The sequence below is a fragment of the Musa acuminata genome, chromosome BXJ3-7, assembly GCF_036884655.1.
Source record: "Musa acuminata AAA Group cultivar baxijiao chromosome BXJ3-7, Cavendish_Baxijiao_AAA, whole genome shotgun sequence".
NCBI lineage: Eukaryota > Viridiplantae > Streptophyta > Magnoliopsida > Zingiberales > Musaceae > Musa > Musa acuminata.
This window is the reverse complement of record NC_088355.1, coordinates 5,200,758-5,215,214: the sequence shown is the minus strand read 5'-3', so window position 1 is coordinate 5,215,214 and position 14,457 is coordinate 5,200,758. Positions and strand designations below refer to the sequence as shown.

Here is a 14,457-nt window from a genome sequence, read left to right as displayed (position 1 = left end):
TACGATGTCTTGCTAGTGATTTTTCAAGTTGCATCTCATCGTTAACTAATCTCATACGGTTGGTGGTTGGTTTTGAGCATTTTTCTTCCGGCACTTTTTTGTATTTGAAACTGGCTATCTTAATGCCAATCAATGCCTTTTTTTTCATTAGTACATTTTCTACTTATGATACTGTTTCAGTAAAGGTTAAAATACTTCAACTATCATCATCTTGTTTATCTACTAAGCTGGAACAGAAAATTGTTGTAATTTTTATTTATTTATGTTAATTAATCATGCAAAATGCCTGAGAAATTTCATTTGAGTTCAACTTTGTGTACAGAACGAGTGAGATTTGGTTAGAATACGAATTATGAGAAGGGAATTCTATACACAGGACGAGTGAAATTTGTAGATAATGAACAAAAGTTCAGTATGTCTCTCTGAAACTACTTGAAAAGATAGTGAAATTTGTAGATGATGAACAAAATTTCAGTATCTCTCTGAAGCTACTAGAAACGATAAAGAACATTGCATTTTTAAAAACAAAGCAGCATTTCAACTGCTACTGAAATTTGATTCTAGTTGTGATTTAACATTTGTCTAGCAACTATTTTCATGAATCCTGAAAGTGATATCAATGAAAAGTTAACCCAAAGGACAACCTAGCTAATAATTAGATCACCCTCCCTTGTGTTCTGACATGGTAAGCTGTAATGAATCAAGACTAGCTGGGTTAGTGAAGAACATAATGTTAAAATATCAACTTCAAAGCCACGCTAAAAATCTTTTCTTTTTCTTGTTTTGAAAAAGAAGAAACTGATGCATGAACATGGAGCAGGGTTTAAAAAAACCACCAATGAACACCGAATTACAGGTCTACTATGGTTTCAAATTCTGTCACGCGGATTGGCAGTAATGAGACCTTTCACTAGTGATCTTCTACGAGGCTTGACTTGGATAATCTTCTACACAACTATTGTTACATCTGAGATGATGATGAAGATGATGATGAACAGTTAGCTAGCTGAATGAAGTTTATGTGTCCCCAACTGATCATTTATACTGCTTCTGGGTCGGTCATGTGCAAGAAAATTAGGTTGTTGTTCTGTCAATTAACTTTTAGTTCATAAATTAATTTCAATAGCTGGGTGTTTCCCAGGATCAGGGCTAGTAAACAAGATCCAATGTGTGGCGAGCTGTGCATCCTCCCACCGGGTAAAGCATTGTCAATTTTTATTCTTGGAGTCTGCTTGTCTGCACCGATACAATTATACTGTTTGTTATATAGGAAGTTCTAAGAAATCTTTTGTCTTATATGAATATGTTCGTTTTCATTATTCTCTTACGGTGCTACTTCGGTAACTAAATTACATGCGTCTAATAATTAATGAGCAGTGAAGAGCTAAGCGTTCTACTGTAAAGCGTACAGCTGGAAGTAATTGTCCTCTTTCAAAACACTATATTAGGAGTATGGAATACCAATGATGATGATTAAAGAGTAAGATTATATGTTGATTGCAAAAGAGAGAAGGATTAATATGTTGTTTGCAGGATGCTTTTGTACCGGATAGTAGCCCTTGCTATCGATTCCTCGAGAGACTACAAGCGTTTTGACATGTCAAGTTTGATCAACCAACAAGGTTAAGGAGCCTTTATTTTTAGCCTCTATTACGAATTAAGGTTGAAGGATTTAAATATTGAAAATAGAATATTTCAATATTTGAAGGAAAATATATATGTTATAACACAATTTGGAGGGGGAGGGGGGATGTAATATTACCAAAATTTGAAAGGATATAGATGTGTAAAACGCCTACCTCAACCAAAAAAAATTCGAGTCTGTTGTCACAGCTACATCTCCATTTGACGGCCACTCGATGCAGAGAACAACGAAATGCCCACCACACAGTAAGCGGTCTGTACGTTGCTGTCAATCTTTTCTGGGCTGAAGAATGACGACTGCGTTCAAGCAATTAATCTTCGTAGCTGAGATATATAATATTGTCAGAAGTCTGAGGACCATGCAACGAACTTAGGTAAAATATTCGATATATGCCTGACAGAGAAACACGCACAATCGGAAAAATGATCTCTTTCCCACATGATTAAGCATTAAGGATACATGTATAAAAAAAGAAGGGAAAATGCGAAAGACTAGTTATTAGTTAAGCATTAAAAATTGAACAGTTTCTTCCACGTGTACTGCATTCACAGGCGAAACCCATGCTTACGTGTGTAACAATTTCAATCCATGAGTAGAAGAAAATGGATAATATTTTTGTTATAAGAAGTACAATTCACCAAGAATTTGGTTGTAGTCAGCCTGCTATATTAGCTTATACATGTGTAATTCAGGCCTGAAAAGTGTAGGATGCAACTGGTCAAAACACTCATCAAATACTCTAAATATTCTTATCAAAAAATATTCTCAAGATTGAGATACTGTGCCAACAACCACCGTTATCTCATGGACAATAACAAGGATCAATAACTGGGAGTCCTCTTTCAAAAGAACAAAGAAAGAGAAAAAAGAAGCAAAAAGGTGTTGCCAGGGCACAACTTACCCCGAATATGTGACCGGATTTTTTAAGATGGCAGCTAGAAGACTCTCCCATGCACCCAACAGTTGATCAATGACGTTCGAAGCAAATGCCAATGCAGCTTCAAACTTTACGCTCAGGGGAAAAAACGCCAGCTCCAGTGCCTCAATGAAAAAGAATCCAACTTTTGCTGTAACCGAAGTAAAATGCCAAAGCTATAGATGCTCATGGCTGAAACCGCAGACACTCTTTAAGCAAGACCTATGGCTAGAGAAACTAAATGGAAGCCAGGATGGGCCTCTGACCAATGAGTATCGATTCAATAATGAACGGATGTGAAAGTCACAGCTGGTAGTTATACCTGAAGCACATATAAAGAAAAAATCAAGCAGACACATCAAAACAAGCTTCACATGTTTATCATGTTGATCAGTCATAAGCAAAATGCATACATCAAGAGCGGTAAAGCAGCCGCTGTAGTTACTGGCCAAGGCCCTTCAAAGGGACAAGTCCTTCAACATGTTGAATTCCAAGATATAGTGTGGAGGAGACACCCAGGACAATTATAAATGTAGGATGAACAAATCACACCCTTTATCTCAATATATGTTCGACAGCCAGAGCAATGATTTTTGACACGCACTTTGACGAACACATTGTCAAAGACTCACCCATTGGATGTGGTCAAATGAGCATATCAACTTCAACCACTTTCTTGTGGTCAAATTACCTCGGTAGCACCATATTATCAATTGTGACTGAAAGATATATATAATGTCCTCATCTAATATGTCATCAAAATACAAGGGGTGTTGGACAGTGGGTGTGAAGCACTGCATATATATATATATATATATATATATATATATATATATATATATTAGTTAATCTTTGTTATAATCATATTAGTTAAAAAAAATACTGACTGGCACGAAGATGCTACATGGAAGGTCAAACCATACATGGTAGTAGACTAGAGACATGAATATATGATTGGGTTTGAAAAGTTTTCATTTAACTGGAAGATATTTTTAATGCATACATTGCATCTTTTACAATCGGAATTGTAAAAAATCTCACCAAAAGTAAAGCTACTGGGAGGTTTCCTCAGAAGCAAGAAAAGAGATCTGATATAGTCTACCGATCAGACTAACATTAACTTTCCCAAACTCTTTATCTAATTTTAGTTTTACAAATGATTTTGCCCTTCTGTCATGTGTGTGTGCAATCTCTTAAGTATGCATGCAATTGAGTTCTTGCATCCTTAAATTTGTTCAATACTATATCGTGGAAATTTTAATCCTTGTGATATACGGTGTTATTGGCTTATTGCTGCTGTACAATCCTACCGTGGCACAAAATATGGTGAACTGTTTTAAGTTAATGTCGTATAAGTTAATGGAATTTTCTTTTTTCTAATCATGACTGTAGAATTGACAATCTCGAGGTATGCTTGCCTACTATCTTGTAGTCATGAAGATAATCATTTTAAGTTGATGTCGTAAAAGATAACTGAATTGATTCTTTCATCGAAACACTTGCCTTTTGAACTTAAAACTATGAAACAAAATACAGCTACCCAAAGATTTCCAACCAATAATCATCAACCTTATTATGCAGCATTACCTCGGTAAAATAGATTCAAAAGTTATACATGTCTTTATTCTAGCATGCAGTTGATATATGTAGAGAATCCTGACTCATACAACTATTGGTTCACTCAGGGCATCGTCTTATTTTCAACATTTTTGGGATTTGTAGTATGCAAGTAGCATAGTGTGGCAAATAAAGGAGAAGACAGTAGGGAAATCATTGCAGGAGGAAGATCAGAAGCAAGAAGAAACCAACAAGAGCGAAAAGAAAAACATACTATGCACATTTACCTTGAAGAAAACCCTGGATCATTCATAAAATAAAATCATGCAATCAAAATCACACAATCACTGTTTTCAGATAAGGACATTTTAGTATTTATGTGTTGACATAAAACCACTTAAAAGGTCTTTCCCAAAGATAAAAAAGTTTTCCATGCATTCCCTAGAACATCTGCCATGCATCTCTTCAGGATGAATCATACAGATTTCCAATATTGGTTGGAACTTACTTTGACAAGTGATTCTTTCCCATCTAACAACTTGAAGATACCCAAATAGGCTGATTCTTGCTAACACTTGACACAAGAATCAACTCCTGCCATACCTCAACTAGCACAATCAAAGACAATTTAAGTAAAACACTAAATTGACTTAAACAACTCCAAATCAACCAAAATTACTTACATAACCTAACCTTATTAAATTGAATAACATATATAAACAACATTCAGTATTACTCACCTAAAAGATTAAACCAAGTTACAAAACAACATAACAAGAAAACACATTTGACTCGATCTAGAAACTAATTAAACTCAAGCTAAACCCAGGTTGCATCATCAGTGAAGGGCACAAATATCCAATCCTTGCAAGGAAAATCTCCACAGTTTCTAGGACCTCACTAGAACAGGCTCATGAGTTCTAAAATCAACTTGCTTGTCCCAGTTACTCAAGATACATGAATTCTTTCCGTGATTGAATTATATTGAGAGAAATCTCATCAGATAAACCAAGCATCATCATAACCTTTTATATCACTCCTACCAAATCTTCTTTGAGCATACTCTAATATTCATCTAAGCACGCAAGACAAAATTTCCACAGAAGTAATCATATTATTCTATGTCTTGGTAACTCAATCCATGTCAATACTTTAAACATAGATCAAAATATTGTCCATACTTGACTAGTACATGTCATTATTTATGAATCTAACAACTAACCAATAAACAGATCAAGCGATTTCATCTGGTTTAATCCATCGTTAGCTAAACCATCCTATATGTTCGCTATACAGACCTTACAAGGTGGTAAAATAGATTAGTACCAAACTGTACCAAAAGGAAGGTTGTTTCTTTTTTTGTTTTTGACAACTGTCATGAGTCTTTTGTGTTTTTTCTTCTTCCCTCTTCCTCTTTTTTTATTATGCTCTCCCCACCACCACCACCACCCAAAAAAAAAAACCTCATCTTCCACCTCCTCATCCCAGCTATGTTTCCACCATCTCCTCCAACAGATATGAGTCCTCCATGCTCTCTCTCTCTCTCTCTCTCTCTCTCTCTCTCTCTCTCTCTCTCTCTCTCTTGATGGTACCAACCGGTACCATCACAGAGCAACTTGGCTCAGATACTAAGTTAAATAATAGAGGCAAGGCTCGAGTTGGTTCTTGAGTTGAGCATAAATATAAGTTTGGTGCCTCATACATAACAATGAAACTTCAAACGAGAGTTTGTACCAGCCCATGTTATAAGAAAAGGTCCAAATTAGAAAAAGGTCTAACAAATTACATTCAAATAAGTGGAGGAAAAAAACAAAGTAAATGTTTTGGGCCATGGGAAACATCAAAAGCAAAATATTTTGAGATCCGATAATAGGAATACAAAAAAAATAGATATACAATAAAGTCAAATAAAGACTTGACATATAAAAATGACCAACTCCAAAAGAACCATATGCACCCTTAACCAAGTACATAAGCAAATGAACCAATATCACATCTCTGGAACAAAAGGACCTCCTCCTTTTTCTCAAAACAATATGCAAGAAAAATTCAAAGCCATACACTATAAATCCACCTAATGGCCAAAAGAGCTGAGTTAAATGCTCAAAAGCAACTACCATATTATTTGCTTTAACTTTCATTCATTCAGTGCATACTAAGCAAGAGAAAACATGATAGACTCAAGCAAAATGCAGAAAAGGACATGCTGGATGTAACAAAGTACCTGTTTCCAATTATTTTGCTTGAGTAGGAGAGCAACGTAGACCTGAGGCATCTGCACCCACCATTGCAAGCTCACAAACAGAACAAAGCTGCCCCTCAATGGCTGGCACAAACCGAGCCCCACAATAAGGGCAGGAAACATCCTTCTGCCCACGATAGATTGGAACATAAGTTGTCCCACAAACTACAAAAGGATTCCTGTAATCATAATTGAGCTGGTTAGCATCCTGTTTATCACCAGCATGTTGCAGCACCTGCCTAGCCTTCTTTGCTTGGATTTCAGTGGGGCTATTCTCCAGAAGCATCCTGGCAAAATTTGCTGCTGTTGCATAGTTCCCTCCCTTATAGCAGATAGTCATAGCATTAATGAGGACAAGCCTCATATGGATATTCTGAAGCTTACAGTTGGTGAAATAGGCTGCCAGCTCCTGCTGTCGAACTGCATTGTCCTTGATTTCCTTTCTTTTGACCTCCATTTTCAAGCCCAGAACATACTCTCTAGCTATCTCAATCAGCTCCTTCACTTCATCAACTTCCCTCCTTGAGTCTACTACGATAAGTGGGATGGTATGCAAGATGTTGAGAAACTGGCGTAAAGCTTCTGGAAACTTTCCCTCTGTTGTGGCTCGATAAGCTGCCTTGAGCTTCTCATCCATCTGTGAAAAGTTGAATACAAGTGCTGGAGGGGCCCTCACATTAGGACTGGAAGCCTCACTCCAACCTTTCTCAACAGCAATTGATATAGCTGGGGCTGAGGCAAAGGCATGCATATAGGAATGACTTCCCACAAGAAGATCCATGAACAATGGCTTCATAGGAGCAAAGTTCTTTATACCCAATTGTCGTCTAAGCAAGCGCATGGCAGTGTCAAAATTCCCAGCTGCCACATGCTCTCCTGCAAGGGAAGACTTCTGAATCCAGATTTGGCTAACAGGCATGCCAGGTGTAGGAGCAACAAATAATGAAGTGCGAACATTTCCAGCAGCTTTTGGTGTATCTGCATCTGGTGGTAATTCCAAATCCTCAAGGTCCCATCCACCCTCCTCACTATCTTCATTTACTACCCCATCTTCAAGTTCTGCTACTATATCAGCATTTTGCAGCATGCCCTCCATTTCAACAATGTCCAATTCCTCATCACCCCATTCAGCACCAGTAGCTTCCTCCTCTTCCTCATTTCCTGCCCTCCCAACATCTAGCCCATTGTCAAAAATACCTCTCATTACCTTTAGTAAAGGCCAATCCCCACGGCACACGAGTGATGCCGGTGGCATCAGAAGAGAACACACTTTTCCTTTGGGTAAAGAGGGAATATTTTCTCCCAATTCAGCAGTGAGCCTGTCAGCAACTTCCTTTAATCCATGAGTGACAGCTGTAACATATGCAAGAGGAAGATGACCAGCATTTTCCAAAATCTTGACACGTTCCTGAATGTCACCAAGATACATGGCATTATGAAACTGGCCCATGATATCATTCTTCAATTCAGATATTTTCAGCATTTTGGACAGCTTCTCCTTGTTACCAGTAACAAGATAAAGGAAAGATAGCCTCTCAAAGTTCTTTGTCCTCTGATATGCATATTCCACAATACTTGTGTTTCCTTGCCGAAGTGCCTCAACACCCAACCGATACCAATGGTCCTTATCATCAATCACATTTGCTGAAGCAACAGCTATTTCGATGTTACCACTCTCAAGAGCCAGGTTGAATCTAGTCTTTTCATCTTTCACGAAATGGAGTGCTACTTCAGGAAAACCTTTCTGTTGTAGGTATGCAATGACAGCTTGTCCGCATAGCTGAGAGTTCCTGATCATACTCATTACATGATCATATCTTTTCCGAAACAGAGAGAGCTTGAAGATATACTCTGTTGAATCAATTGATATCACACAGTTCTTCCCATCACGATCCAAGCAATAGATAGTTCTTCCAGAAACCCTGGTTATGTAAATAGGAACATCAAGTGTCTTTATAATTCCACTGTCCCCATTAGGAAGGCAATACTTGATATGATTTAACGTTGTATAGATGAAGACACCATTGTCATCCCAGGCACCACTTTTCACACGGATAGTCTCATGCAATGTACAACGGTGTACAAGTTTCTTATTAGCAATTACTATAGCATGTTTACCCAGCAAAGCAATAGATTCCATGTCACTTGACCAAACAACATATTTAACAGGTGGAATTTGAAGTTCTCCAAGGACAATCCTCTGTTGGAGATCAAAAATAGCCACCTTGTCCTCAGCCCTGCACAACAAGTTACCAGTGCCTGCGTAAAATATTGAATCTGTACCACTTGGGAGAGGGCACTTCTTCACAATCTCATTTTTAAGGTTCTTAACTATGGCCTGATTGCTAGTCTTGTCGAGAACAGCAAATCTATTACGAGCTACAAAAACAGCTGATGCTCCAGCTCCCTTCTTTGCATCTTGCATATAGTCACCCCTTCCAGCAGTGTCCTTAGGAACGATATAAAGCTCGTAAGACCCCCCATCGACATCAGAACAGATCAAGACAGCATTCTCTGTGGAGCTAAAAGACAGTGTTCTGGGTCCCTGATTCAAGCTGACAGAACCAGGTCTCCTTATAGGAACCACCTGAGTATCTTTCTGGGTCGAGAACTCATAGAATCGCAAGAAACGATCTTTTACATAGTATAGGGCATCTCCGCTGACTGAGAAAGCAGGTCGTTCCCTCTCCAATTTGAAAACAATCATGCCACTATCATGGCCAGCTGCAAGAAGATTCATTTCTGGATGTGCAGCGAGAATCCAGAAACGGTCATGTTCACGACGAAATGTTTGAATACCCGTTCGCTTTGTCGCATCCCAAATGCGAATGCTTTTGTCTTCTGAGTTAGATACAATGATGTCCTGCTTTGCATGGAACATGACACTAGAGACATTATTCATATGGCCTCTCAGTGTGTCCACCTCCCAAGCCTTTGAATCTGTTCCAGTATGACACGCATTAGCAGACACAATTTCATTTATGCTTTTTAATAAATTATATCAACATCTTCCTTATTTCACACATGAGTTGATAAGGAAATAAATCGACTAAAGTACTCCTGTACTCCTCATATCAAGATGATACAATACAAAAGCATAAGAAAGTAATATTAGATCAGATTCTACGAATTGTATCTCTAGGATTTTGTTTTTCTCGAGATCAAAGGAAATAGCAATTTTAATATTCTAAATAATAACATAATGATGCCAAATGAAAGATGTTTTTCAAGTTACCATTCATTCTCCACAGTTTCACTTGCCGATCATCTGCACCAGAGACGATAAGCGGCAAGGTAGGATGGAAAGATGCCCAGTTGACTCCACGATCGTGGCCTTCCAAGACATATTTGACAACAGCATCAACACCTCCAAACAGATCTGCATTCATCTGTCCCAGACGCAGGATATCATCAGCTGGGGAAACCTTTTTCCTCAGTGAACTAATATCCCAAACACGGATCGTCTGATCCAAAGATGCAGACACAATCAGGTCCTCCTTCGGATGGAATGAGGCGCACATGACATAGTGGTTGTGCCCGGTCAACACCGAAATGCAGTTTCGAGATTGCCAGTTCCAAATCCTAATAGTTTGATCATCACTTGCACTAACGATCCATGGGTGCTCATCGTGGAACTGAACAGTGCGGATGTAATCAAGATGCCCAAGAAGGGTGAACAGGCACCGGTGTGTCTTATAATTCCAGACCTTAATCTTATAGTCATCTCCTGCAAATACAACATTGCCATCAGAAAGAAACAAATAAACAAACTGCGCTCTCTGAACTATAAGTTAAAGGAAGAGATCCCAAGAAAGACATCCATGACAACCTCAAGATATTAAACCTAAAATCAAAGGCAAACAAAGATCGGATTCCAATCTTAAAGGGGCACAAGGTTACAAATATTAAATCAACAGCACGAAACGATTAGCAAATTCAGGCAATCAACGAGATCCGGTTACCAAAAGCAAATTCAACTTGCAATTTTTCCAGCACGAAAGAGATCTGATGCCATGAATGACACATGATGCAACTCAAACAAATTAAGATCAAACGAAGACTGAGCATTAAGGACGGGACAGCGATCACCTCCAGAGACGAAAAGAGGCTGGGACTTGTGAAAGTGGACGCCTCGGACGGGGCCATCATGCTCATCGAAACGGTCGATGAGTGTGCCCATCCGGTAGTCCCATAGCTGGATAACGCCGCTGTGGAGGCTGGCAAGGATCCAGGGCCGCTTGCTGTGGAAGCTCAGCCCCTTCACCCGGTTGCTCTTCGTCTCGAACTTGGTCAGCATCGCTGCCACGCGCCCGCCTGCGAGATCGAAACCGACGCATAACAAACCCAAATCAGAGTGCAACGTAGAGGCAAATCAGCGGAAATTAGGGCTAGGGCAGGGATCGCAGCCCAGATCTAGCGAGGGGATTTCCAACCTGAGGGTCTCAGATCTGGATCTCGAGAAATTAGATCGATAGAAGCGGATATCCCCGCCGCGCCGAGAGAGGAAGGGAGAAGGAGACGGGGGGGAGAAGAGAGAATGAACGGGGAAGAATATCTCTACTCTCTCCGTTACACCACTTCATCACTTTTTCTCTCTCCGTCGGCTTTGCAAATATATCCTTTCCAAGTTTAAATATAGCATATTGATTCTTACAAGTTTTAACAACATATATTTCTTCGGTTAATAAATAAATAAATATATATATATATATATCAAAAAAGAAATTAATTTGGTATTTTATTCAGACTGAGGTCCAACTAGTTTGACCAATAAATCCATGATTCTATTTTTTTTTCTAAAATAACGTGCATTCTATTTTTCTTTTACAGGTAAAAATGATTCTATTTTAAAAAAGATTTTTTATTATATTAAATGTGATGCACTAACCGACTCGTCTCAAGTCAACTAAACACAACCGAACGCCATGGGTTGACCAAAACCTCAGACACTTTCCGCGTGATCCATGTCTTACGCACCCGCCTTAAAGAAACCACAAACGACGCCGTCGTCGGTTACCGTCTCAGTCCATTTCAACGCACGTATCGTCTCACCCAATCCGACCCTCGTCGTCGGTGAAACCAAAGGCCTCCCCGTTTTCAGATCTGATCTCCGTTGGGATCGGCGCTCGTCGGTCCTTGGAGATCTGATTTCAGGACTCTACATCTAATGCGACCTTGATTAGTCGGGATTTGGTGATTCTTTTCCGTTCTTTCTTCTTCGGATTGGTCGTGTTTTGGTCGCTGCTGGATCCGCGATGATGTCCGACGTGACGGTCCCGTCCAGGTACGTGAAGCTCACCAAGGATCAGGATGTGCCTTTGGAGGAGATCCGTCCTGGGGAGCTCAATCAGCCGGTTCGCGTTCCTCAGGTTAGGGTTCTTATTGGATTCTTATCGATTGTTGAATTCGACTCGAATTGGTAAGATTTCTGTTATTTGTGTTGTACCAGTTGGGGGTTCACAGATGTGCCGAGTGCGGGCAACCCCTGCCGGAAAGCTATCAACCCCCTGCTGATGAAGCTTGGACCACCGGGATCTGTGGATGTGCTGAGGATCCTGAGAGCTGTAAGATCTGTCTCTTCGCTTATGTTCCATACTGAAAAGTGGAAGCTGTATTTATATAAAACATCTTGATGCTTTTGAAATTATAAAATGATGATTCCATTTCAGTTTGTTGGTAACTTTCTCTATCGTATTCTTCTTTTTGGCATATTTCAACATCACTAGTTCAATTTCTCATTACTATTTGACTAGACACCTCTGATGGTTCAGCTGCTCGACAGAATATAAGCATAAATTGTATAGTTGAGTTAATAACTCAACAAGTTCCTGATGGATAGCATCTTGAATGAATCTCGGGTGCCAGACCAATACCGGTCTGGCCAGGGGTAGTGGGCAGGTCAGCCGACATTGGCAGTGACATGAGGGAGGTGAGTGCTAGAGAGAAAGTGAAAAGATCAAGAAAAGGGTGCTTTAACCTAGATAAAAAAGAAAAAAAAACTGAAATAGGTGTCTGAGCAAGGAGTCTGAACCAAATGATATACCCAATTCAAGAGGGTTAGTGCTTGGTAACCAATTGCATGCTAGTTCCTGGCTAGTAAATAGCACCCGGTACATACCAGTCTGGATAAAATTTCAAACCTTTGTCTCATTTAAAATAAAAACTGATCAGGACATTATGAGTTCAGTGAACTGACGATTTGAAATGATTAGTAAACTTAATGGCAAAATGACACTAAAAAATCAGAACCAGTGAAAGTTGCATTAAGCAGTTATTTTCCTTTTGAAACAATTTCAGGATGATAGGATGGAGATTGTGTTTGTTATGTAAATTGATGAAAACTGTTCTTTTTTTTTGTCATTTCTTTCTTACTTGATTTAAATTATTCACTAGAAGCTTAACTTCCACACAGTTCTGAGTGTCCAGGAATTTAAGATACCATAATTGCTTAAATTTATTAGCTTTATCTCTTACCATCTAACTTCTTTGCTACAGCTACTTCCTTGTATTGTTCTTTTTCCTTGAAGGCCGTATTAAATTCATGATCATGACATAGTCACCTCAGACAATTCCGTTTGCTCAAGTAATGGAAACCAAAAAAGAACGTATAATAAAATTTATGAGGAAATAAAAACACAAAAAAAAAGAATCTGAACGGATAATCCACATAGATTTATATTCTAGTTTGTTGTTGAGGAGATGTATAGTAAATGTTGGTTTCTACTTTGTCGTCAGCTTTTCCAAAGACCACTTCTTGCTCTAGTCTGACATATGAAGCATGCCATATTCTTTTCAAGAAATTAAAAATAATGTGTTAATCACTGATTGTTTAGTTTTACCTACTATTGGTAGTGTCTAATAATTTAACTGGCAACCTTTTTGGATGATAGGTCGGACTGGTCTGTTCTGTCCCTGTGTGTTGTTTGGGCGCAATGTGGAGAGGCTTAGAGACGATACACCATGGACAACTCCCTGTATGTGCCATGCTCTCTGTGTTGAAGGTGGTATTGCACTTGCAGTTGCTACAGCAGTTTTCCATGGTATTGACCCAGAAACATCAGTTTTGATTGGAGAAGGATTAGTCTTTACTTGGTGGATGTGTGGTATCTACACCGGTATATTTAGGCAATCACTACAAAAGAAGTATCATCTCAAGGTGGATTTTTATCTTCTATTTTCTATGAATTGATTGTGCTATTTGCCTACGTAATTTTTTTGTTCCTAGCAGCAGTTGGTCCCTTCTCTGCTTGTCTGTAGCTTTCACTTCATGATCTTGGTTACTGTAATGACTGTTCACTTATTGTATTTGCAGAACTCTCCATGTGACCCTTGCATGGTCCATTGCTGCATGCACTGGTGTGCTATCTGTCAGGAGCACCGGGAAATGAAGGGTCGGTTATCTGATAATCATCTCATGCCAGTGACTGTTGTCAACGCACCACCTGTGCAGGAAATGAGCAGTCATAATTCAGCGGACTCTGAGGCTGGTCCACAACAGAGCCAGCTTGCTGAATTGAAGACACAAGCATTATAGTTTAGTTGGTTTTCAGCATAAATGTTTTTAAGAATGTGAGGCACAAGAAAGAAAACTGAAAGATCAATCTTCTTTATACAATTCTTTGTTGTTGAACTAAGACATGTCAAGGAATATTTCCAATCTTTTCAGCACCCAAGAAGAGTTCATTTTTGTTTACTTATGTTGCTATTTTGATGCTAGCAGATGGTTTTTCAAGTGTTGTTCCATGATTTTTTTTGTTTTTTCTAAAACCATTTTGGCAATTGTTCATGGACCTCTACATCTTCATGGACTATTTACCGTGATCCTCTGTAATTTGGTTGTCGAAGCCATTTCAATGCTTTTAAGTTCTGCACCTTTAATTGAAGATGTTCCAACAACAGCAGTTCAGAAACCTGCTCGCTTTGTTATTTACTCTTTATACAATCTCTCTCTCTCTCTCTCTCTGTGTGTGTATAGAATGATTTGAATAAGCTTGATGTGAAAAAAAAAATCAATGCAAAGTTCGTGGGAACAGCTACTTCAAGTCAGATATGGAGAGAGATGCTACTGAAGTCCCGGTCCTGTTGTAGCGGCACAGC

General features: G+C 39.0%; 2 protein-coding genes across 3 annotated transcripts; one reads left to right on the top strand and one right to left on the bottom strand.

Annotated features, from left to right (window-relative positions):
* Positions 1-1,721: 1,721 nt before the first annotated feature.
* Positions 1,722-10,954, bottom strand: LOC135642784 (coatomer subunit alpha-3-like). Of its 2 annotated transcripts, XR_010498067.1 has the most exons (6): positions 10,794-10,954; positions 10,450-10,674; positions 9,596-10,087; positions 6,343-9,300; positions 2,547-2,883; positions 1,722-1,968 (listed from the first exon to the last, which is right to left on the bottom strand). XR_010498067.1 is itself a non-coding variant. In XM_065159217.1 (5 exons), exons 2-4 carry the CDS (start codon positions 10,655-10,657, stop codon positions 6,353-6,355), a joined length of 3,648 nt encoding a protein of 1,215 aa, XP_065015289.1. In that variant the 5' UTR covers positions 10,658-10,674; positions 10,794-10,954; the 3' UTR covers positions 2,235-2,883; positions 6,343-6,352. The 2 variants fall into 2 exon arrangements, 1 of the variants encoding a protein (XP_065015289.1); XM_065159217.1 differs by lacking the exon at positions 1,722-1,968 and having other exon boundaries at positions 2,235-2,883.
* Positions 10,955-11,294: 340 nt separating this feature from the next.
* On the top strand, positions 11,295-14,053 carry LOC135642738 (cell number regulator 6-like). The gene is made up of 4 exons (XM_065159135.1): positions 11,295-11,729; positions 11,810-11,924; positions 13,251-13,516; positions 13,673-14,053. Exons 1-4 carry the CDS (start codon positions 11,616-11,618, stop codon positions 13,892-13,894), a joined length of 717 nt encoding a protein of 238 aa, XP_065015207.1. The 5' UTR covers positions 11,295-11,615; the 3' UTR covers positions 13,895-14,053.
* Positions 14,054-14,457: the final 404 nt, after the last annotated feature.

Excerpts from the sequence above, each read along its gene's own strand:
- LOC135642738 (XM_065159135.1), top strand. The coding sequence starts at position 11,616 with ATGATGTCCGACGTGACGGTCCCGTCCAGGTACGTGAAGCTCACCAAG. Across the intron at positions 11,730-11,809 it reads AGCCGGTTCGCGTTCCTCAG|TTGGGGGTTCACAGATGTGC; the intron begins GTTAGGGTTCTT and ends GTGTTGTACCAG. Across the intron at positions 13,517-13,672 it reads AAAAGAAGTATCATCTCAAG|AACTCTCCATGTGACCCTTG; the intron begins GTGGATTTTTAT and ends TTGTATTTGCAG.
- LOC135642784 (XM_065159217.1), bottom strand. The coding sequence starts at position 10,657 with ATGCTGACCAAGTTCGAGACGAAGAGCAACCGGGTGAAGGGGCTGAGC. Across the intron at positions 10,088-10,449 it reads GCCTCTTTTCGTCTCTGGAG|GAGATGACTATAAGATTAAG; the intron begins GTGATCGCTGTC and ends TTGTATTTGCAG. Across the intron at positions 9,301-9,595 it reads GAAACTGTGGAGAATGAATG|ATTCAAAGGCTTGGGAGGTG; the intron begins GTAACTTGAAAA and ends ATACTGGAACAG.